Raw genomic sequence first — 23129 nt, 5'->3', positions numbered from 1 at the left:
TATACGGTTGCCTTGGCTAATAGAAAACGTGCGCGTTGGCTAATTTGCGCTTTCCAGTTGGATAGGTTTTGGGATAAATGAGAGACACAGAGTACTCTGAGACGTTGTGATGGCAAATCCATTGGAAATGTCCTCTCCTGTAATTTTCACCTCTCCAGATTTGGGCTGTTAGTGTAGATCCTTCATCTTATTCTCAGATGAGCATGCCTCCATAGGGAGCGGTGCAGGGACGCGTGCGAAGATGGGGGGAAGTGGCATCTGGGTGATGAGGGTGTGTGTATCCTCTCGCTGCCTCTGTGGCCGTGTCCCTGCAGCTGGCGACACACGTCCTCCTGGGCGTCACCTCCAAGAATCAGGTCTTGGGCCAGCGGGAAGGGGTGCCTAGAACCCACTCCTCGCTCTGCCGTGGGAAAGGTCTGGCGGGTGACACCTGGGGTAGCCGTGTGAGACCAGCGTTGGAAAACCGCACTACTCGGGAGCTGCTGATGCTGTCGCTTCTGGAGAAAATGGGGTTCTTTCTACCTACAGTGGCAGATGCCTGGAGACCCTCTGAAATGGTACCAACCTAGGGTTAGGAGCACACATCCAGAGTCTGAGGGTTGCCGAACCAGGATTATAATTTACCTTAGACCCCAGAGTCCTCTTGTATAAACCCCTCACTGTGCAAGTGAGGAAACCGAGGTCCAGGGAAGTGCAGTCATGTGGGCTGTTCACTGGACACCCCAGGCCTGGAAGCCGGGCTCCCCAACTCCAACTTCAGTGCTCGAGGCTCTGGATGTGACATTCCTTTGCACCCTGTAAAGCACCGTGATCAACTGAGGGCGTTATTCATGTTATTATGAACCCGTGCCCCTTGGTCACTTGGATGGGAAACGTACATGGAGAGAAAACAGCTGTCACCTCTCTCTCTTCCCCCCTGCACCCCGACCACACCCTCCGGACACTGCTGCCTCCCTTCCTCTGGACTCTGGCCCCCTTGCTGCTGTCCTGGACCCGGGCCTGGGGGGCAGAACACATGCATTTCAGAAAAGAGGGTGCGGAGGAGAAGGAATCGTGTGATGCTTGGTGAGCCTCCAGCATCTTCAGAAGGCAGGCACGAAGCGTGGGGACACCAGGAAGAGCAGCACGATTCCCTTTCACCCTCCTCCCCTCCAGCCCCCGAGGCCCCCAACTTCCGGCTGTCCTGAAAGTCCAGCTCTGTGGAGCGGGATGCCGGAATCCTTGCTCCCAACCGGGCGGCCAGCATAGTGGCCCCTGTGGTCGGAGCCCACCTGCCTCTGGGAATTGTGTCTTGGGGGAAATGAGGTCCTCCTCACCCCAGGCCATTTCCAGGCTTCCTGAGCCACCGAGAGCACTGGTATGAAGGATGAATATTTTATAAAAGGCCATAAAACATAATTTGTTCTTCAGAGCGAAGTAGAGGCTGTAGTTAAAAAAAGAGAAGCTACCATCGGTGGACTGGGAATGTTGCATTATTTAGCCCCAGCTATTTCATTCCATCGGGAAAGCAGAAGAACCAGAACATGAAAATCACACTCCTAGCTCCTCAGGAAGGGAAGCAGCACCTTGGAGGCGCCGCTACATCCAGCTTAGACTCACTGGGCAAGGGACAGTGGCTCTCTGTTTGCAATGTGCCTGGGGGGAGGGAAGCATAAACGCTTTGGAAAGGACCAGGCACAAAGCTGCCCCAGCCTCACCCTACTGCTCCCATCTGTCTATTTGCATGCAAAGGGGAGAGGGGAGTGGGGGATGCTAGTGGGGTCTCCTCCTTCTGTAGGCTCCTCCCTAATCTCCCCCATCTTTTCTTCCAAAGCAGCCCCTTCATTCTCCAAGACTGGAACGGGAAGCCAAGCCCAGAAGAGAAAACAGCCTAAAAGTACACATTAGACATGCCAGTTCCATTTTCTGCATCCGACAGGCTACCTCACAAGGTCTTTGAGACCTTGCCTTCCCACTTGTTTTGGGACCTGTCCTACTCGACAGACAACCTTCTCTAATTTCTTCCTTTTTATTTTTTTCTTTTCTTCCCTCCTTTCCTCCCTCCTTCTCTCTCCCTTTCTTTCTTTCTTCCTTCCTTCCTTTCTTTCTTTCTTTCTTTCTTCCTTCCTTCCTTTCTTTCTTCCTTCCTTCCTTTCTTTCTTTCTTTCTTTTCTTTCTTTCTTTCTTTCTTTCTTTCTTTCTTTCTTTCTTTCTTTCTTTCTTTCTTTCTTTCTTTCTTTCTTTCTTTCCTTCCTTCCTTCCTTCTCTTTCTTGCTTTCTTTCTTCCTTTCTTCCTTTTTAAAAAACATCTTTATTGGAGTACAATTGCTTTACAGTGTTGTGTTCCTTTCTTTCTTTCTTTAAAAATTTTTGGCCATGCCACGCGACTTGTGGAATCTTAGATCCCCAAGTAGCTTGTGGAATCTTAGTTCCCCCACCAGGGATCGAATCTGTGCCCTCGGCAGTGAAAGGGCCGAGTCCTAACCACTGGACCGCCAGGGAATTCGCAATTTCTTCCTTTTTAGGTTCCTGCAATTCCTGACCCTTGGGGGATACGGAAAACCATTTTACTTCTGTTTTGACACAAAGCAATTGAACTTCCTTTGCCTTAGGCTTACATCACAAACCGTATCCTGGGCTTTATTTTTCTTATAACCATAAAATCCTTTCATTTGTCGTCAGACCTAAGAGAACTTCTTTACTTCACGGAGTCCGCAGTGAGCAGAATCAACAAGAGATACAATTTCTTCAACTGTGTCAAAGGTTCCAGATCAATCTCTTCATGAACTTCTTCTACTTCACTGCAGTGGTGGAAGAGGCCAGAAAATATTTCCTCTATCTTTTCTGAGTATACCCTCTGCAGCGTGATATGGTGGGGGGAGAAGTAACCAACAAAAAAAACCAAAAGAGTTGACCAAAATTAAGCTTTTGAAATGAATTTCATGATTTATGTTCAATTTTTTTCTTGTGGCCATAGAAAATAGAACATTAATGACCTCTGTTGTATGTATCTCCAAGCAGGGAAACAAGTAGGTGTATCAGTCAGGAGAGGCTAGGTTAAGCTGTAGTAATAAACATCCCAGACCTCTCAGTGGGTTCTGTTGAAGGATTATTTATTTCTCAGACTACGCATTCCTCACTGGCATTCTTGGCGGCCCTAGGTTGATGGAGCGGCCACTTTCTCAAGTGCTGTGGATCGTTATGGCAGAGGAAAAGAGTTTGGGAAACTCAGTGCTGCAGGCCAGATATGACACATGTCACAGCGCATCGGCTGGAGCTAGTCACGTGACCCTGGCCCGCCGTACGTGGAGCAGGAAGGACACAAACCTACCGTGTGCTCAGAAGGTAGAGAGATGGAAATATTTGGTAAATAGCAACGATGCCTACTATCATCTGCCCTCCTGATCGTGAAATGTTTGACCCTCACAGGCCAAATACACTTACTCACTCTCTAAGGGAGACGACACGAAAGTCCTATCCATTCCAGGTACCAAGCTCAAAGTCTAGGACCTCCAGCGGCAGGTAGCAGGTCTTTGTGTTCAGAGGGACATGTTCTGGTCTCTACATCAGTTACAGACATGGCAACTCCTAGTTCAGAAACTCAGAGAACCAAAGACATGTTATCTTTCCCTCTCTCACAACACGATGGACAAGGGTTGATTTGGAATAAGATAACCTTAATAAATATTCCCGTTCAGAAGGGGGAGAGATGGAAGCAGTGTGGCCATCACTGGACTGCTGTGGTTCTGAACTCCACTTAGCAAAATTAGGAGCTCTTGTGGCTGCTTGGGAGGGATTCCCAGCTCACTGTTCTCTATCCCCTGGCTTCTCCCTCTGGAACACACTTTTTCTCTGTCATCTTCCTTGGTCCTGTCTGAGATGAGCGTTGCAGGTGATATGTTTCTTGGGGACTGAGCAAGTTTCTCTGTCTGCTTCCTGACCATAAAAATTTAGGGGCCTGGGCTTCCCTGGTGGCGCAGTGGTTGAGAGTCCGCCTGCCGATGCAGGGGACACGGGTTCGTGTCCCAGTCTGGAAGGATCCCACATGCCGCAGAGCGGCTGGGCCCGTGAGCCATGGCCGCTGAGCCTGTGCGTCCGGAGCCTGTGCTCCGTAATGGGAGAGGTCACAGCAGTGAGAGGCCCGCGTACCGCACACACACACACACACACAAAATTTAGGGGCCTAAAAGTTGTTTCAAGTCTTGAACAGTCCTGAATGGTTTAGTCCAGGTCGTGGTTCTTTGGCGGTATGACTGATGTAAATCATCTTAGGCTTTCTTCTATCTGTCCAGGCAGCTCTCTGTGCCCCTAGTCAATAACCACACCCATGGTTCTTCTTGAGATCAACCTAACAGTGGATAATTTGAGCCTATTAGTTTTCTGTGGGAGGTTACACATCTCTAGTTCCTTCCCCTCCCCACAAGCCACTTTGTTTAATTCAAATAATATTTTTTTTGGAAGCCACAACTTTAATTAGGTTTTTGTAAAACACCTTATTTCCTTCAGAGGTATTAACAATGGGCATGACTGTTCTACGATAGATTTGTTCCACGAAGCAAGACTGAGTCCTGATCAGCCCTCCTGCCACAGAGGCCTTTCAATTTTTATTTACATCTGACTGGGAATAGCAGCTGTGGCCTCTGCCAACCCTGAAGATCCCCACATTTCCAGACTCTCTCTTGTCCATTTCAGCTCTGCTTGCCAATGGTAGCCACCCTGTGATACTAACAGTCTGTTTTCTAACCTCTTCATAGATGTGTCAGTTTTTAGGTATGCTATCTGCCTTCTAAGTTATCACAGGCAACAGTTTTTCAAATATTTTGCCACTCAGGACATAGGTAGTCCATAACAGCCTCCAATGAAGTGTCTTTACTGCCCATTATCTGGCCCCTGAACCAATGACGCAAATTTTAGCTTTTGGTTACAGCACCTTCTCGATTCTGGGTATCATTGTGGATCAGTTTGGATAGACTAGATTATGCCACGGTAACAAATCCATCCCCCAGTATCAGAGAATTAGAACGACAGAAGATTGTTTTCTTGCTCATGCTACGTTCCTGTTGCTTTGTCTGGGGGTCCTGTCCCGTGTCACCTCACTCTGGAACCCACCTCACTCTGCCAGGGCAGCCACCATCATGGGTGATTCTGGCCGTTGTGGCTGGGATAAAGAAAGCTCTAGAGGCTTGAGTTAAATATTTGGGTCCAGAAATGACACGCATCACTTCTGCTTACGGCTCATGGGTTAGAACCACTGGCTGGTCCGACCACAACTGAGCTAGAGTACACAGTTCCCCACCTTCCTGAAAGGGAGAGAGCCGGAGACATGTGGAAAATAGCACTAATGATGCCACGGTAGGGGAATGGGATGAAGAAGTACAAGCTGCAAACTTGTACTAACACGTGCTCTTGGATCCTCCCTGACTGGTAAAACGTTCTTTCTTCTTTTTTTTCTGGCTGCGTCGGGTCTTAGCTGCGACACGTGGGACCTTCCGTTGCATCTCGCGGGCTTCTCTCTAGTTGCGGTGTGTGGGCTCCAGGGCGGGTGGGCTCTGTAGTGTGCAGCATGCGGGCTCTCTCCTTGAGATGCGTGAGCTCAGTAGTTGTGGCACACGGGCTTAGTTGCCCCGTGGCCTGTGGGATCTTAGCTCCCCAACCAGGGATCAAACCCCGGTCCCCTGCATCGGAAGGTGAATTTTTTTACCGCTGGACCACCAGGGAAGTCCCAAACGTTCTTTATAGATTTACTTTTTGGCATGGGTAGTCATTTCCTAGGGCTGTTGATTTGCAAGACGCAGATGTCTAATGCATTCTTCTCCCAATATACAGCTTCACTCAACTAAAATCTGTTAGATTTTTCTCTAGTGGATTCGGGCCTCATCTCCGTCACACTTTGTAGTTGAGTCCGTCACCATCATCGTCATCATCATCATCAAAAACTGTGGCCAAGCAGCGAATTATAACTGACGCTTATCTACAAGATATGTGTTTACACTTGTCCTTCCCCTTGTCACTTTAGTCCCAGGGAAGGCCCAGAGGGAGGGAAATGGTCATGAGACACGTTGTCTGACTCATCATCCCTTTCCTAAACCATCTGCAGTGGAAACCTAGAGAGGGGGGTGATTCTTCTTAGGGAGGATGTGTGTATACATACTTGTGCACAGGTAGGAACTGAGGAAGCTGACCACTTACCGTTCCTTCCTTCCAAAGGTGTCTGTGAGAGACAGGGCAGCGAGAAGGACCATTCACAGGGATTACTCAGAGAAACAAGGCTAAGTCTCCCCAAAGGAAAACTTCAAGGATCTTATTCCTGGGGTGATGATAAGCACACACAGAGCAAAGTAGAAAATGTAATCAAAGAACCCTGTGAAATAGAGGTTTTTTTATATACCTCTCTCTCTCTCTCTCTCTCTCTATATATATATATATATATATATTTATATACCTTTATATAGAGAGGTCATTTATATACCTGGGGTAAGTACATGTTAAGGCAAAGATAAAAATGTAAATGGTTGTCAAATTATCTGCCACATTTTATCTGCTCATCTTGGCACATACGTCCATTTTTAGGTGGTTCCTCCCTATTGGTACCATTTTATTCCCACCATGTGCTCCTAATTTGATGTAGATATGTTTTCAGCTGGAAGGTCTGCATGGGTGTGGGAGGATGGGACCCCTGGGGTCTGGTCCCAGTTGTTGGTTTCCAGGGCAATCCTTTCTCTTGGTTTCCTTTCCTTTCCACTGAAAACCCCTTGGTCTTCTTTGCTGGTTCCTCTTCTTCCTGAACTTGAATGGTAACTTGTAGACTGCTGTGAAGGACTTGGTCCTGATTATGTTTCTCTTCATCGTTCATATTCTGTTTCTCTAGGAGACGTTAATGCCAGGGGTTTAAATACTTCTAAATATTTTAAATTCGTAAATCATACATTTCTCTACCATATTCTAGACGTGGATAAACCATCGCCTCCTTGAGGTCTTCGTTCACATGTGTCATTTGCCTCTCCAAGTGAATATGTCTAAAAACGATATGGGTCTTGATTGATCCCAAGCTGTTTAGTTTCTCATCTTCCCTTTCTCAATAAATGGCACCACCAACCCACCTGGTTGCTCAAATCCCAAACCTGGCATTCACTGTTTACTTCTCATGTCCTATCCATCACCAGTTCCTGCTAATTCTATCTCCTAAACATCTCCCCAACCCCACCCCCTCCCTCTGTATCTCTATACACCCTACCTTTTCTCTAGTCCAAGTCATCATCATCTTTTCCCCAAATCACTGCAATTTCCTGGTCCCCCGATTTTTTCTTTTGTGGCTTTGTAATTCATTCCCCCACAGCCTCTACGTAAATCATGTCATGTCTCTTCTCCTCTTGAGAACCGTCATTGGCTTCACAACCAACACCCTAAGATAACACCTGAACACTGCCCCCTGTAAGACCTACCCCTCGCTCCTTCTTCAGCCTCATCTTGTACATCTCTCCCTGCTGCCCATTCTCCTCCCAGCACATGGCTTTTGTTATCATCTTGAACACCCATGACCTGTCTACCTCAGAGCTTTTGAACTTGTCTGCCCGGAATGCTCTTCCCTGCTTCTAGCAAGTCTGGCTTATTCTCATCTTTGACTTCTCAGTTGAAATATTACCTCTTCAGAGGGAAATTTCCCAACCACCCTCTTCAAAGCAGAATCCCCAGGTTCATTTCTGACTCAGCATCCCATTTATTTTCGTCAGAGCATTTACTACAATATGTAAATATCTTCTTTATTGTTTACTGTTAACATTTTCTATCTAGAACGTCATGTACTTATTGCGCGAAAATGTAAGCTCATAAGAGCAGGTGGGTTGTCCAGATCACTTCTAAATCCCCAGCACCTGGCACATGGTGGGCACCCAGTGGCTTCTCAATGAAAGCTTGTTAAATAAATGAATGGTTCCTACCATTAGCGAAAATGTCTGGATTTAGATACAATTAGAAAAGCCTATGGTTTCATGAAATTGGGGCTCAGTGAACTCTGGGGAAATGTTCACCCGTCACTGGAGGTGGCGTTGCAGTCTATGGATGGGGTTATTCTTCCTGTCTTCCTTCACATAGGAACTGGCACTTCCAAAGGTGTGATTTTACTCACGCTTAATATTTGCTTGAGAGGAAAGATCTAGAAAAAAGGGCTTTTCTAAAGCTAAGAAATGAGTCTCTTTCACAAAAGAACTAAAAACAGAGCTCTAATTCATGAACTTGCTAATGGGTTTTCCCTCCAGGGGAAACTCCTGGTGCACAGTGAAACCTGTCTTGGGGCAGAGCCTTGTGGGGTGCATGCCAAAGTAACCATGGAGCATCAGCTCTGCCTGTAGCTTGGCAGCCTTAACCCAAGTGGTATTCAAAGGGCTATTCCTTCCACTGCGTCAGACTGTGCACCCTCCTGTCAGAACGCAGGTTCCTTCCCACGTTTCTCCAAGGTTTGTTTGGAAGAGTTACTGACCTAGTTGATAACCTCGTGGATAAAAATGGCAATGATGAAAACAAACATCCAAATGAATATTTCACTGTAAAAACTGACCACCAAAGACGACAAAAGGGACCATGAGTGAGTCAATTTACCACCTGGAAAAGAATTACAGATAATTGGACATGGGTAAAAAAGAGTATCTTCTATGTTATATAATACTTATGTTATATGATATAAGTATATCATATAATATATGATATACTTATATAACACAGCTTATATGTAGGTTCCCTTTCTTTCCTTAAAATCTCTCTTTTTTTTTAATGGAGCAACTTAATAGTGCAAAGTTTAAATTGATTAATTACGGAGCCTGTGAATAGTTAAAATATTGACTGAGAGACTGGGTACACTTGCTCTCTCGCCATTCACTGAAACATGCAAGCTGAGAGGAGGGAGTGGAAATGGACAGGATAAGCAAAGAAAAGAAGGGGAAGAACGATTGCCCTGCAGGCCTGGTGAGGGACCAGACTGGAGAATGAAGCGGTGATGTGGCAGCCTGTCTCCTACCCACTCACCACTTGACCTCTGCCCTAAACATCCAGGACACTTAGTTCCCTCCTCGCCATCTCCCCCCGCCCCGCCCCCACCGCGCTGGGGGTGAATCACTCTGGTTTTAAAACACTCCATGCAATACAAAGAGCTCTCACATGAATCTTGCTGTTTGAGAGTACCTTTATGTATCATTTCCATCAGTATCATCCATGAACTCTTACCAATGATCTAAGAGCACAAGAAGCTACATACAAACGCCTTCTGGTTGTCAGCAACCTATTTTGTCCACAGCCACTCTGAAAGGGGGAAAATGAAGCACAGAGAAGCAAACGTCAACCCTACCTGGCAGTGGCAGTGTGAAAAGTTCAGACCAAAGCTCCCCCAGCAGACCCCAACCTGTGTGAACCAGTGATGGAAGACGATAGGGCCTCTGGTAGAAATGGATGGAAAACCATTCTTACCTTCTCCCTCCTGGAGAGTTAGGGGAAGAGTCTCTACAACAAACTTGGGTCCCTACCCAAATACTGCCAGGTGGGTCTTCGCTGTAACATTACTGAGGAACAGAGGCCATCTTTCCCATAGGATTGTGAAGAGGGAGTGAGGTGGTGCAGGTGAAGCACCTGGGAGGTGGCCGGTACATATTAAGTGCTCAGGAAGTGTAGCTGTTAGTCTAATCAACATGCCCTTTCCACTCCCCCCTTCCCACTCCCTTTTCTCATTCACTCCGGATTCCTTCCCAGGGAGGCTGGGAGCTTACGAATTCCAGGATGTACTTCCCTGGGCTATGCTACCTCTGAGCTGCCACCATCTTCTGGTTCTTTCTTCACTGGGGCTGCTGCCCAAACTCCCAGAACTCCCTTGGAAAACTTCTGTTGGAAAAGGCAACCAGCGGCTTCCTACCCTTTTCCCTGCTATCACTTTGCAATCCCGGGAGAATGGCGGCCTCGCCCTCCCGGGTTTGCAAAGGGAGGTATGGGATTCTCTGGGGACTGACATTGGAGTACAATTTAAATTGGAAGCTCTCAAGACATCAAAACATGCTTCCTCAATTTTTTTTTTTTTAAGTAGAGATTGGAGAAGCCGGCAAATAGGTCTTCGTAAATACAGAAGGACAAAATATAATTTGATTTCTTTCATTAAATTTCTGGGTGAGTGGAGGCACAGAACTCTGTGCCATGGGGCGCGGGGGCGGGGGCGCTGAGGGGTGTTTTCTTATTGATGAGATGCACTGCGCAGGTCAGCTCCCTAAACCGAAAAGAGAAGAGCGACTTGCCGGGGCGGGGGTGTGTGGCATTAGGGTACCTGCGCCTGTTTAGAGGGCCGTGGATGTGGACGTGCGGGAGGGAGAGGCGTGCCAGGAGAGCGCGGGAAAGATTACTGGAGAGGTGAGGGTGCGTCCGCTCGCCGCGCCCTGGCTCGCGCGGCCCCTGGCCGGGCAAGGGGTGTGATGCGCGAGTGGGGTGGGAGGGGGCAGCAGGCGGGGCCTGCCACGTCACTTGGAGAGAGTGTGTTGGGAAGGAAGGGCAGAGCGGAGAGCCGAGCCGCTGCAGCTGCGGCGGCTGCAGCGAAGGCACAAGGGCTGGGGAGGTGGGTCCGCGCGCCCCGGCGCCGGGGCGGCCCCAGGGCCCTCTCGCAGGCCAGCGGCGCGGCTCGTAGGGAGGCGGTGGCGGCCGCGGCGGCGGGAACGGCGACCTTGGCCAGTGGAGCCCGCAGTGGCCGTAGGGCGGAGGCCGAGCCCCGCCAGGCGTCTTGGCCGAGCCGGAGGGAGGCGCATCTGGCGCTCGGGTCCCAGCGGCGGCCGGGGGTCTGGAGCTGCTGGAGGAGCGCCGCGGGAGCTGGGACGTGCTGACCGGTCTGGAGGGCGGACCCCCGCGTCCCGGAGCCCAGTCTGGGGAGGGCGGGGGCGCGAAGCCACGCTTCTTTCCTGGCGTCCAGCTGCACACGCGCCAGGCTGCGGTTCCAGGTACCACAAGCTGTATCTAGCATCGGGCGCGGATAACTAGGGGCGCAGAGCCGAACCCTCCGCGCCCAGGTCACCTCCCCAGACCTAGCCCGGCGAAGACCAGGGCTTCGGGGCTTAGGGACCCGACGTCGGTCGTACCGCGAGCCCCACCCCGAAAAGAAGGCGCCGCCGAGAGCTGGGAGGCGGCGGCGCGCCCGGGAGGTCGTGTCGTGGGCGCCGTCCTAGTGGCGGGGAGCGCACCGCGGAGGGGACATGCGATCGGAGAAATCCCTTACGTTGGCGGCGCCGGGGGAGGTCCGTGGGCCGGAGGGCGAGCAACAGGATGCCGGAGACTTCCCGGAGGCCGGCGGCGGCGGCGGCGGCGGCTGCTGTAGTAGCGAGCGGCTGGTCATCAACATCTCCGGGCTGCGCTTCGAGACGCAGCTGCGCACCCTGTCGCTGTTCCCCGACACGCTCCTGGGGGACCCCGGCCGCCGCGTCCGCTTCTTCGACCCGCTGAGGAACGAGTACTTCTTCGACCGCAACCGGCCCAGCTTCGACGCCATCCTCTACTACTACCAGTCGGGGGGCCGGCTGCGGAGGCCGGTCAACGTGCCGCTGGACATCTTCCTGGAGGAGATCCGCTTCTACCAGCTCGGGGACGAGGCCCTGGCTGCCTTCCGCGAGGACGAGGGCTGCCTGCCCGAGGGTGGCGTGGACGAGAAGCCACTGCCCTCCCAGCCCTTCCAGCGCCAGGTGTGGCTGCTCTTCGAGTACCCGGAGAGCTCGGGGCCCGCCCGGGGCATCGCCATCGTCTCGGTTCTGGTCATCCTCATCTCCATTGTCATCTTTTGCCTGGAGACGCTGCCGCAGTTCCGCGCAGATGGTCGAGGTGGAAGCAATGGTGGTGGTGTCTCCCCGGTGTCCAGGGGTAGCCAGGAGGAAGAGGAGGATGAAGACGATTCCTATACATTTCATCCTGGCATCACCGCGGGGGGAATGGTGGCAGGGGGCTCATCCCCACTAAGTACCCTTGGGGGCTCCTTCTTCACCGACCCCTTTTTCCTGGTGGAGACGCTGTGCATTGTCTGGTTCACCTTCGAGCTGCTGGTGCGCTTCTCCGCCTGCCCCAGCAAGCCAGCCTTCTTCCGCAACATCATGAACATCATCGACTTGGTGGCCATCTTCCCCTACTTCATCACCCTGGGCACCGAGCTGGTGCAGCAGCAGGGACAGCAGTCCGCCAGTGGAGGCGGCGGCCAGAACGGGCAGCAGGCCATGTCCCTGGCCATCCTCAGAGTGATCCGCCTGGTCCGGGTGTTCCGCATCTTCAAGCTGTCCCGCCACTCCAAGGGGCTGCAGATCCTGGGCAAGACCCTGCAGGCGTCCATGCGGGAGCTGGGTCTGCTCATCTTCTTCCTATTCATCGGAGTCATCCTCTTCTCCAGCGCCGTCTACTTCGCAGAGGCCGACGATGATGATTCGCTCTTTCCCAGCATCCCGGATGCCTTCTGGTGGGCAGTGGTTACCATGACCACAGTAGGTTACGGGGACATGTACCCCATGACGGTGGGGGGCAAGATCGTGGGCTCGCTGTGTGCCATCGCCGGGGTCCTCACCATCGCTCTGCCCGTGCCCGTCATCGTCTCCAACTTCAACTACTTCTACCACCGGGAGACCGAGCAGGAAGAACAAGGCCAGTACACCCACGTCACTTGTGGGCAGCCTGCCCCAGACCTGAAGGCAGCTGACAACGGACTTGGCAAGCCTGAATTCTCGGAGGCCACCCGGGAGCGGAGACCCAGCTACTTTCCCACTCCACATCGGGCATATGCAGAGAAAAGGATGCTCACCGAAGTTTGACGGATGCAGGCCGGGCCTGCACGGAAGGAAGGACACTGAACAAACAATCCCTTAGGGCTCCTTGTCATTCTTCACTACTCGCACCCCAGCTCCAGGTGACTTCCTGACCCCCCCGCCCCCACACCCAGTGGCTGGCGCCAGGACCACACACCTGGACTCTCAGTCTTGTTACTTGACCCCTGCAGCAGCCAAGGTTTCTCCATCTAAGCGACATTTTCCAAACTCTAACAGTACCACCCATTCGTGCCCATCTTCTGTCACATGGATGAGATTTCCATCTGACCTTCGTCCCTCAAGACTCTGATTTTTCATGTCTGGGACTTGTAATATCTCTAGGAAGAGTGACGTTGACAGGATGGAAACCAGGCACACCGGGGTCCTTTTTCTCCTTAGCATCTGTGGCTTTGGGGCATGCACCTGTCTTAGCTTCTGGCCACATGGTAACTGGCAGAAACGGGTGGACAGAAACAGTACTCCTCCTTTGTTTTCCTCCAGCGCCCTGTAACACCAGCTGGTCATCCTGAAGAGGACCCCTGGGAGAGCCTCCAGCTGCCCAGCCTGATAATATGCTATACATCTCTAATCTTGGTTGGAATTAGAGAAACTACAATTACACTTGGCCGTTTGGAGGATATGAGAGTCAGTCCTGGACCAAAGGGGCCAATGGATTCTTCCAGGTGCCATCTGGCACGGTAGACACATCAGTCTGCACTTCGTTCTCCCCACTCTGATCCCCTGACTCTCTCGAGCTTCCAGGAAGGCTCCTTCTCAGAGCCAAATACTCTTCCTGTGCAGAGGAACTGGCAAAGGGGAACCCACAGAGCTGGGAGAAATGGCTGAATATAATCAAGCACCTGGCTTGACCGCTTATCAGAAGGGAGGTGCCATGGAGACAGTGCCATCTACGGGAGCAGAGGAGTCTTCCGCAGATAGCAAATTTCTCTCCCTCGCTTCCCCCGACCCTCTCTAGTCCTCCACCCTTCTTCCTGGGAGTCTGACTTAGGATTGCTGTTGAAGGCTTTCTGAAGCAGACTCCAGCCTAAACCCACAGACAGGTAGAAGCACACATTGGATGCTAGGGTGGGCTTTTTTTTGTTTGTTTTTTTTCCATTTCGTGGGCAATGAGACAGGTGGTTTAGAGTAAGGAAGAAGCATTATTCCTTTGCCGACGGCCTCACTGTTAGAGGTTTTTGCTGAGTCAAGCAAACATTCTCCTGCTCTGGCCCTGGAGCTGCAGCCCACAGCTCTCACTGGTAAGGTGCCACTTAGACCGAGTCATCTTCTTCCGTTGTGAGCCCCTGTTTCTGTCCCCTCATCACACTGTCATTCATTTGTTGCCTTGATCAACTGTGATGTACTGTTCTGAGCTCTCCTGGGTACAGTTCAGAAACCGGAAGGACTGTTAATGAGTTTTTAATTTTATAAACTAAGCTTTAAGGCTCCTTGATAAGAATTTTTTAAAAACTCTTTTCTCAAAGAGCAAACTTATGAGGGACAGCCTCTTGAGGGTTTTCTTGAGAGACACTGTCCGGATGTTGCCACACTTTACAGGGTAACTTGGGTGCCACAGTCCCTCTTTGTGCCTCAGTCTCCCCACCCATTCAATGGGAACATTCATGTCTTCCCCCCCACCCCCACCTCATGGGGAATGGCCCGTGAACTCATCTGGGAGGCTGGGGATGATGCTATGCAAATGTGTGAACTTCCGTAATGGTTTCTAGTTCATTACCACGTTTCCCCATCCCCCATAGGCAAGGCCTCCCCTGAGAGTTCCTGTCTTGGATCCAGAGCCCATGCACAGACCATTCTGGGCCATTAGCTCTTTAAATCCCTCCCTAGCCTCTCGAACCGGGCCTTGGTCTTTCTTCTTACCTTTTGGCAAGGAGGATGCTCTTTTTGGAGCGATCCAGTGGGATCGTTTTAGGGCCAGACACCATCATCTTGATTGGGGGCTTGGCTTCTCCAAACCTGAAATGCAGTAGGAGATGCTCTGTTTCAGACACTTGCTCTGAGGCCATAAAATGCCAGGTTTCCAAATGTCTTCTGGAATATTACTCCTGGCAATTCGGGGGAAAGAGAAGGCCCACGCAGAGGCAAAAGCGATGCTCCCAGCGAGGGTAATGTTGGAACACGTATGCATGTGTCTCTGTATGTATGTATGTGTCATCCTCATCACCATTTCCTTTTCAAGTCAGAGCATGCCCGAAAGTAAAGGGTTTATGGAGAGCTGGGCTCTCCAGGGACTCTGGTTGCCGTAGCAACCTTCCAGACTGTTCTCTCCATCTTCTGATTTGGGCAGCCAGGGAGAACAGGAGACTACGTATTCCCAGCTTCTGAAAGGGGGACGCCTCTCACATATGGCTTTAGGGGCTGGTAGGGCTAGGACAGGGATGCGTGACCTTCGGAAAATGAAGGGGAAGCAGGTCCCCAAAGCTTCCTATCTGGACCTTTCTTCCTGGCTTCCCCACCCAGTCGCTGAAGCTGCCCCATCCCACCCCTGAGTCTTCAGAAACTTGAATGCCAAGCAACTGCCGGTTAAAGCAATGTCCGTGTTATTGTTTTTGAAATGGCCTTGGAGGGGACTAGCTTCTCCCGAGGTAGTCAAGCTGGGCCTCGCCAAGGGTCATACTAGTTTTAGTCCATAATAGCCCTGCGGGGCACTCACGTCCTCAGAGAGAGGCTCCTCCCAGCGCTGAGAGAGACAGAGAAATGATGCTTCTGCTTCCCAAGGAACAGTCTAGCTCTTGGGAGGAATCTCATTGGTGGTTAATCTTGAGATGTCGAAGAAAAACTGAGAGGCTGTGACCTGACCTAGTTCCTGTGAAGGATCCTGCCAAGTGACCCCCTCTGACTCTGAGCCTCTTGACATGGATTTTGCTCCCTGAGCGCCACGACAATCTGCGCCCGGTGTTGCCGTGACAGCTGGGGTGGTGATTTCGCAGCTGCCAGCAGAGGGGTTCAGGTCATCGTTACGCCTGACTCGGGCCCACAGGAGCGCCCAGAGGTCTTCCTGGATCTGTGAAGCTCGGCTGAGACGTGGGAGGTGCCTCCTGCCAGATCAGCCCCAGGAGAGAAGGGGACAGCTGGCCGTCTTTGCACCCGAGGTAGGTTCTCCTGTTGGGGAATATCCTTCAGGCCAAGTGGGAACAGGGGTGGGAAGGGCCAGAGAGAGGGTGGGAGAGAGTGTGTCTCGGGGAGGGTGGAGGCTTTGGTTTCCTTTCCTCAGCGGCCACCTCGCTCTCTGTGTGTTTTTATCTGCATCTACTTTACTCTCCTTCTCTGTTTCTGTTCCCACACTGGTACCTCCCTCCTTCATCCCCTGCATATATATATAATTTTTGTATTTATTTTGGCTGCGCCGGGTCTTTGTTGTGGTACGCGCGTGGGATCTAGTTCCCCGACCAGGAATTGAACCCAGGCCTCCTGCCCTGGAAGCATAGAGTCTTACCCACTGGACCACCAGGAAAGTAACCCCTCATCCCCTTCTAATCACCCCCTTTTCTCTATACTTTCCCCTTCCTTCTTCTATTCAGTGTCACTTCCTCTGCCTTGTGTTTCGTTCTCACATCTCTGATTTTCCCCCATCTGCTGTTTGAACTTCTTCTTCCTCCTCTGTGTATCTTTCTCTCTGTCTCTCTCTTACATTCTCAGGGGCTGGGAGCACCTTGGGGCATTTCCCTTGAGATTGCTCTTTGGACTCTAGGACGGCTGTGACCTAGGGTGTTTGCTCAGAAGGTTGTTCTCCAGCTGGAGGACCCCCTTTTTCCTGTCAGCTTGGTACAGCATCCTTTCCTAGGGTACTCACCTCTGTGGGCAGAGTCCCGAGCTTCTGGAGCAAGGTGAGATTGCTGTGGGTTTAGAAGATGTCTCGGACAAAATTTCTTGAATCTGCAAGGATAAAATAGAGAAGGAGAGAGAGAGAGAAGGAACCTGATAGCAGTACATTTCAGAGAAATACTTTGATTGTGTAGCACGGGACTATGCTCGCCTCAGGGTCCACAACCTTAAGGAGCTTACAGAAAGGTTCAAGACAATGGCACAGTGGAAAGAGTGAAATAAACACAGAAAAGAGGGCTTAGGAGGAAGGCATAGCTTGGAATTAGACTAGAAAAAGGCTTCATTCAAGGGCGACCTTCTGACTGCCCTTAATTCACTCGAAGGGTCTCAGAGCTGCCTCTCTTGTCCCCTGAAGGCAGAAGAAAAGCAAAGGACATAAATGTCAGTGGTGCGAGGTGCGGGGGACGCTCCTTGGCATGGTGGGATAAGGTTCACCAACCAGTCCAGAGGGAAGCTTGTGCATCTCCTTGCTGGAGGTCGTGGAGGCTGAGTCCCGCCTGCATCAGGATATCAGGCGGCCTTTGGAGGGTAAAAGGAACATTTTCTAAACGAGGATTGTGGTGACAGTTGTACAGCTCTATAAGGCAACCCGAAAGAGTCACTGAATTGTTAAAAAAAAAAAGTGGCGTGAGACTAATAACCTCAGAGTTTCACCTCTTGTCTGGGAGATGCTTTGGTTTATAAATCTAGAGGTTAAGCCTCTCTAAAGATGGACCAGACTGCGTATTCAGGATGGAATGACAGTTTTTTTCTCTGCCACACGGGGACACTTTAGAACTTTCATACAGTTGCTGCCTGCTCCTCCCTTCCAGTGCCAAGAACTGTTTGTTTTCTTTTGTTCTGAATTTTGACAATGAAACCTTTGTGGGACTGGCATGCCCCTTTCTTTTGGCTCTGAAGACAGGCCGAGCCATTCCTGGTCCGTACAGAGCCTGGTTAGCATGTACTGAACCAAATGCAGAAACCTCCACCTTACCTCTGTACCTGGAAACTCAGAATTCCTTAAGAAATTACACAGGAGTCAAGGTGTTTTTCTCCTGGCCGGGTCCCCATCCTCCAGCTGCTGATGGGGCCCCGCAGGCTGTGGTGCTTCCAGGAAACAGAAGAAGTAGGGGGTGAGAGTCTTCCCTTAGCTCGTCCTCCTCCAAGAGCGCTCATCGGATGTCATTCCTCGCTCTCTCTCTTTTTTTAAAAAAAATATTTATTTATTTATTTGGCTGAGCCAGGTCTTAGTTGCAGCGTGTGGGATCTAGTGCACTGACCGGGGATCGAACCCGGGCCCCCTGCGTTGGGAGTGCGGAGTCTTAGCCACTGGCCCCCCCGGGAAGTCCCTGTCATTCCTCTTTTGCTCCTACTTGCCTTCCGCTCGCTAATCCCTTCCTTCACCACGACCCCCGACCCCTGCCCTGCTTTTCCTCGCATGACACCTTCCAGTCCTGCTGTTTATCATGCCTTCTCTCCCCTGGCTGAGCCCTCGCTTTTGGCAGTGTTTTGTCCCCCGGCATCTCTCCATAAATGCCAAGATACATTTCCAGAGAACACCGTCCTCCCGGGACAATCTGGCTGGGACCTCCGGGCCAGCTCTGATTGGCTTTGACTGTGCGTTATTGCCCCGGGAAGCAAAGTTTGGTCTAATTCTAGCTTGTCAAGGTCACTTAGGGAAGGAAAAGAAATCCATTCTTTAAACCAAAAGATTTCCTGTCTCCATCCCACTTGACTCCGGGCTTCCCGGGGTGCGTGGCTCTCTTGGACCACAATAAGACTGGAGCCTAGGGCTTTTCGGGAAAGGGAACCTCTGGATGCAGACCACTGGGGATGAGGACAGATGGGCTCTTAGTTCTCGTGTTACCATGTCTCCCCGATGAACCGCTTTCCTGTTCTGGGCTCGAGGTCCTTGTGGGGTTGGAGAGGGTCCTTTCTTTCCCTTCCTTTTGCTCTGAACTCCTAGAGAAAGGCATTCATACCACCCCTTGGTCCCATATATTTTTAAAAATTTTTGTTGGAGTCTAGTTGATTTACAATGTTGTGTTGGTTTCAGGTGTACAGCGAAGTGAATCAGTTATACATATACATAGATCCACTCTTTTTTAGATTCTTTTCCCATATAGGCCATTACAGAGTACTGAGTAGAGCTCCCTGTGCTGTGCGGCAGGTCCTCATTAGTTATCTTTGGTCCTCATCCCCTTGCTTCCCTAAAGAAGGAGTGGAAACCTCTCAGTGAGCACTTGGGAAAGGTTATCCAAAGCAAGTGACTGTTCGTTCCCAGAACAAGAGAGAAAAAAGAGGCAGACACCATAGTCAGTGCCATCAAGACTGGTCGCACCTTGGCTGTCACCTAACCTATTGGGGGCCTAGCCCTGATGGGGTTTATGACGAGTTTTTTTAATGGATTTTATTGAAGTAGAGTTGCTTTACCATGTTGTGGCACAGCAGAGTCAGTTATACGTATATATTCTTTTTCATATTCTTTTCCATTATGGTTTATCTGTGACAATTCTTTCTTCTTTTTGAGCACACCTCCGACCTCACCCTTGTTACTGTGGAGGGGCTTTTCCTTTAGTCTGTCCCGCGCCTGGCGGACACTCTTGGCCGGGCCCTAGAAAAATCCCGGAGCCTTAAGCAGCCTCTGTCACAGGTGCAGGGAACGCAGGCAGACCCCGGCTCTTTGGCGAGAGTGAAACCAGCATGTCAAAGGAGCTGCAGCCGCGCTGTCTGCGGCTCTGCTATTTTTGACACACTTGCTCTTGCTTTGAGGACTTGACAACCGCGGTTTCCAGGAGACAGACAAACCCGCTCTTGGCAGCAGAGACATTGTGCTTTGAAAAAAAAAAAAAAGGAAGACAGTCCCGTGGCCAAGGAGGGGCCGGGACCATGCCTTCTTTCTCTTCCCGGAGGCTGGCACCGGCCGGCGACGTTGTGGATCTGAGGCTGCGGTGCCACCTCTACCGGGGAATCCATCCTCTCCCATGGGAGTGGTCCTAGCAGGAATGAGAATGGCGCCATTCATTTACAAAAGCATCTGGAACATGCTCAGTCCTTTCAGACGTCGTGTCGTGTAACAGAGGTTGGGAGCCTGGACTCTGGAGCCAGATCGTCTGGGTTCAAATCCCACCTCTGCCACTCACCTGCTGGGTGATGTAGACCAAGTTCTGAAATCTTCTGTGCCTCAGTTTCCCTCTCTGTAAAATGGGGGCATAATGGGGCCAGTCTCACAGGGCTGTTTTGAGGGTTAGATGAGGTAGTGTAGGTACAATGTTATGTAATACGTGACACTATGTACACAGTGTGATAGGCAGCCATATGTGAGCACGACCCAGAGGTTGGTATTATTATCAATGCTGTTATCCTTCAACAACGACATGCGGTGGGAAGGCCAGGCATTGTTTTCCTCTTTGGCAGGTCAGACAGTTGAGGCGCAGAGGGCAGGTTCAAGGGCACCCGGCTTCCTTGTGGTCCATCGCCCTCAGGGGAGATGTCATGAACAGAACGCAGTGAGGGTCTCATTGGTACTAAGCAAGAAGAGAGAATGAATTCGTGGTTCCTAAATGTGTACATAGGCTGTTTTTTGTTTGTTGGTTGGTTGTTTTTTTGGCCGTGCCGTGCAACATGTGGGATCTTAGTTCCCTGACCAGGGATTGGACCTGGGCCCCCTGTATTGGAAACGCGAAGTCTTAACCACTGGACTACCAGGGAAGTCCCCCATAGGCTTTTATTTACATGCCAGTTTGTCTTTTTGATGGAAAACCAGCAAGCATCATATGCTCTTTTCCTTCTGGGGCTCTGAGGGCACGGAGCTGCATCTACATCTTTCTAGAGGGCCTTTCCTCACTCCATCACTCTTCTCCTCCCCTCACGTTTTAGCAACCTCGGCGGGTCACTCTCCTACAGCCTTCCTCACACACTTCTTCACGTCCTCCTCCTTGGGACAAATGCAGGCTCTCACAGTTAATCCTCGGGACAGAACCCAGAAGCTGGACCCGGCTCAGAGTTTTCATCCATTGTTCTAGCGGCTTTCAAACTCCTACTTCCCCCGGTCCTCGCCCTCAGCATCCCTCTTTCACGTCCCACTGCGCCCTTTCCCCTTTGCCGGTGGGGTACCTGCTGACATTCCTTGGCTGTTTTCCAGCTGCCCTTTCTTCCTTTCAGGCAGAGGGCGGGAGACCCCGGAGTCGGAAGACGCTGCTCCCCTGACTCCTGGGGGTCTCCGTTTGCTTCCACTGTGACTGAAGGGCCGCTGCTGCACTGGGGGTCCTGACTCGGGTCAGAACGCCGTATGCACCCTCAGCTCATTCCCACAGCCAGCACCGTGTCCCATGCGACACTGCCTTCCCCATCCTGGATTCAGAGCTGCCTTGCTTTTGGAGTCAGAGAACTTGGGTCTGAATCACTGTCTGTTAGCTGCACCTCGTTTAAACCTCTCCAAGCTTCTGCTTTGCCGTCTGCAAAATAAGGAAGCAGATTCCACTTGCCCCACTTAGTTGTCGTGAGGCTGCAAGGGAGAGGGTTTAGCAGGCCAGACACTCTCAGCAGAGCCCCGTTCTCCCCTCTGCCAGGCAGCCTAGGGGGCCTCAGCGACACTGACCAGCAACCTGGGGTGACCAGCCACCTGCACCTCAAAGACAGGGGGTCCCAGTTGACTGCAGTTTTGTTCTCTGAAACCAACACCGAAATGAAATATGACATAAAAATAGACTCAGGGTAGCACGCTTTTTAACTAGAAGGCTCTTTTCCTAAAGGATTCACAGCAGAATCTCTTTAAATAAATTACACTTAAGACATCACTTAAATATAGAGAAAGTAATCTGAATATGTCTTGTAAGAATATGGTGGATATACCGGTAATCTTTTTGGTTGGTTTCCAACCAAATACGATGCAGCGTCTCACTCAGCCCCATCCCATGAGCATCAGCATATTGGGTAGAGCAGTATCCAGGGTCATAGATGGACAGATGAGAGAGCTGGGAGTGGTCATAAATGCCCCCCTTCGTGAAGGAGGGGTCTGATGTGGACAAGAGGAGTGACTGACCCATGGTCACACAGGCAGTCAGGGCAGAGCTGAGCCTGGAGCTCCATGTTTTCTGACTCTGATGCAAGTATCTTTTTCTATGGAAAATGGAAACCTAAGGATTATTTAAACATTAAAAAAACCCCCACAACTTTCCTACCCAACCAGACTCAGCCGAGCTGTCCGGGAGGACATGGAATTTGTGCGTTTTAATTTCATCTCTCTCCCCTGACTTTCCAGGGGGCAGTTTAACCTTTTAGGGCTTCACTTTTTCTGTTAAATTTAGTGCCTGGGCTGCAGGAAACTGTCTTAGGTTAGAAACCAGGAAAGCTGGAGGTTATTTGAGACTTCTGTATTTTATAGAGGAAGGAAGGAATACAGAAGGTTGGCCTCTTACCCAGCAGTGCCGATTTCTGATGCCCTGGGAAACAGAAATCCGCTTCTAGGCTCTTCTCTGCCTTTTGTTGCCCTGGGAGAGAAAGAGAAGTTACCGTTGGGTTACAGATCACTTATAAATCACAGGACTAGGGGCAGGAAGAACTAAGTTTCCAGAGGCCATGGTAGCTGAGCCATAAATCAGACAGATGCTCGCCGGCTGCTTTAGGGCAATTTGGCATTTCTGGGAAGAGATGAAAGTCTGGTGTGCTGGGGAAAAAAGCTTGTGGCCCGTGCAGGACTGCTCTCTGCTTTAGAGGACGGGTCATGCTACATGTCTGTGCAGCATTCCAGACAGCTGTCACAAAGCACCTAACCTGAGACTCTGCCTGTTACTCCTGACCAGATGTCTTACACCGGTAATGTGTGGGCCAAATATGATGAGACACTGAGAGATATTGGACATGACAATTACATTTCCATAAAGGTGGGAAGAATAAAAAAATAAAACAAAATAGAAGAAAAGTTGGGAGATTTCACGTGCAGACCTGGATATCTGTTTTCTTCTGAAAAACAATAGGTCTGGTCTCCTTGGTCCCGTCCCTTTGGAAGGGCCGGGTGCTCTTGCCAGGTGCCCATGGAGGCTGGGGCCCCTGTCGCTTGCACTGTGCCCACAGCCTTGGGTTCCTTGTAGGAGGAAGACATCTCCCTATGTGTGCATTTCCACCGCAGGTGGGAACATCAGAGACGGAACGGGTGCCCTGTGCAGGGACAGGTGGCACCCGGCCTTCTTCATCTGGTGACCGGTGGACTCTGGCGCGTGTGGCCACTCTCGGAAGCCCTCCTGTGGGATCGCGTTGGACTGAGTCACAGCGGACTGTTAGGTCGGGCTGGGAGGAGGGTGGCTGTCAGACATAGACAGTGGGGATGGAGGCGAGGGCTGGCAGTGGGAGAGGAGACAGTCACAGCTCCAGACAGAGACAGTCATGTGACTGCAGGAGAGCAGGGGGCCTCACAGCGATCAAGAACACACTAAGGCAATGTATAGATACGACACCGCCTCTGTCCCCTGGGGCTGTCTACCATCACCCTTGTGTAGGCGCTCAGCACCCGATGTTAGAATTATTGCAATA

The 23129-nt window shown here is 50.9% G+C and overlaps 2 protein-coding genes across 2 annotated transcripts in view; both read left to right on the top strand.

Moving 5' to 3' along the window:
- The window catches only part of GALNT8 (polypeptide N-acetylgalactosaminyltransferase 8), a 34233-nt gene extending 33046 nt beyond the window's left edge, over positions 1-1187 (top strand). Inside the window, 2 exon segments of the mRNA XM_032646987.1 lie at positions 315-435; positions 1156-1187. Of these exon segments, the coding sequence (XP_032502878.1) occupies positions 315-435; positions 1156-1187 (153 nt within the window).
- A 10002-nt stretch (positions 1188-11189) lies between these two features.
- KCNA6 (potassium voltage-gated channel subfamily A member 6) lies at positions 11190-12779 on the top strand. The gene has a single exon (XM_032646063.1). It carries the CDS (start codon positions 11190-11192, stop codon positions 12777-12779), a length of 1590 nt encoding a protein of 529 aa, XP_032501954.1.
- The last annotated feature ends 10350 nt before the right edge of the window (positions 12780-23129 follow it).

This window comes from Phocoena sinus, chromosome 10 (assembly GCF_008692025.1).
Source record: "Phocoena sinus isolate mPhoSin1 chromosome 10, mPhoSin1.pri, whole genome shotgun sequence".
NCBI lineage: Eukaryota > Metazoa > Chordata > Mammalia > Artiodactyla > Phocoenidae > Phocoena > Phocoena sinus.
The sequence above is the reverse complement of the archived record's forward strand: the minus strand, read 5'-3'. Positions and strand labels throughout refer to the sequence as shown.

Coding starts and splice junctions, on each gene's coding strand:
- KCNA6 (XM_032646063.1), top strand. CDS start 11,190: ATGCGATCGGAGAAATCCCTTACGTTGGCGGCGCCGGGGGAGGTCCGT.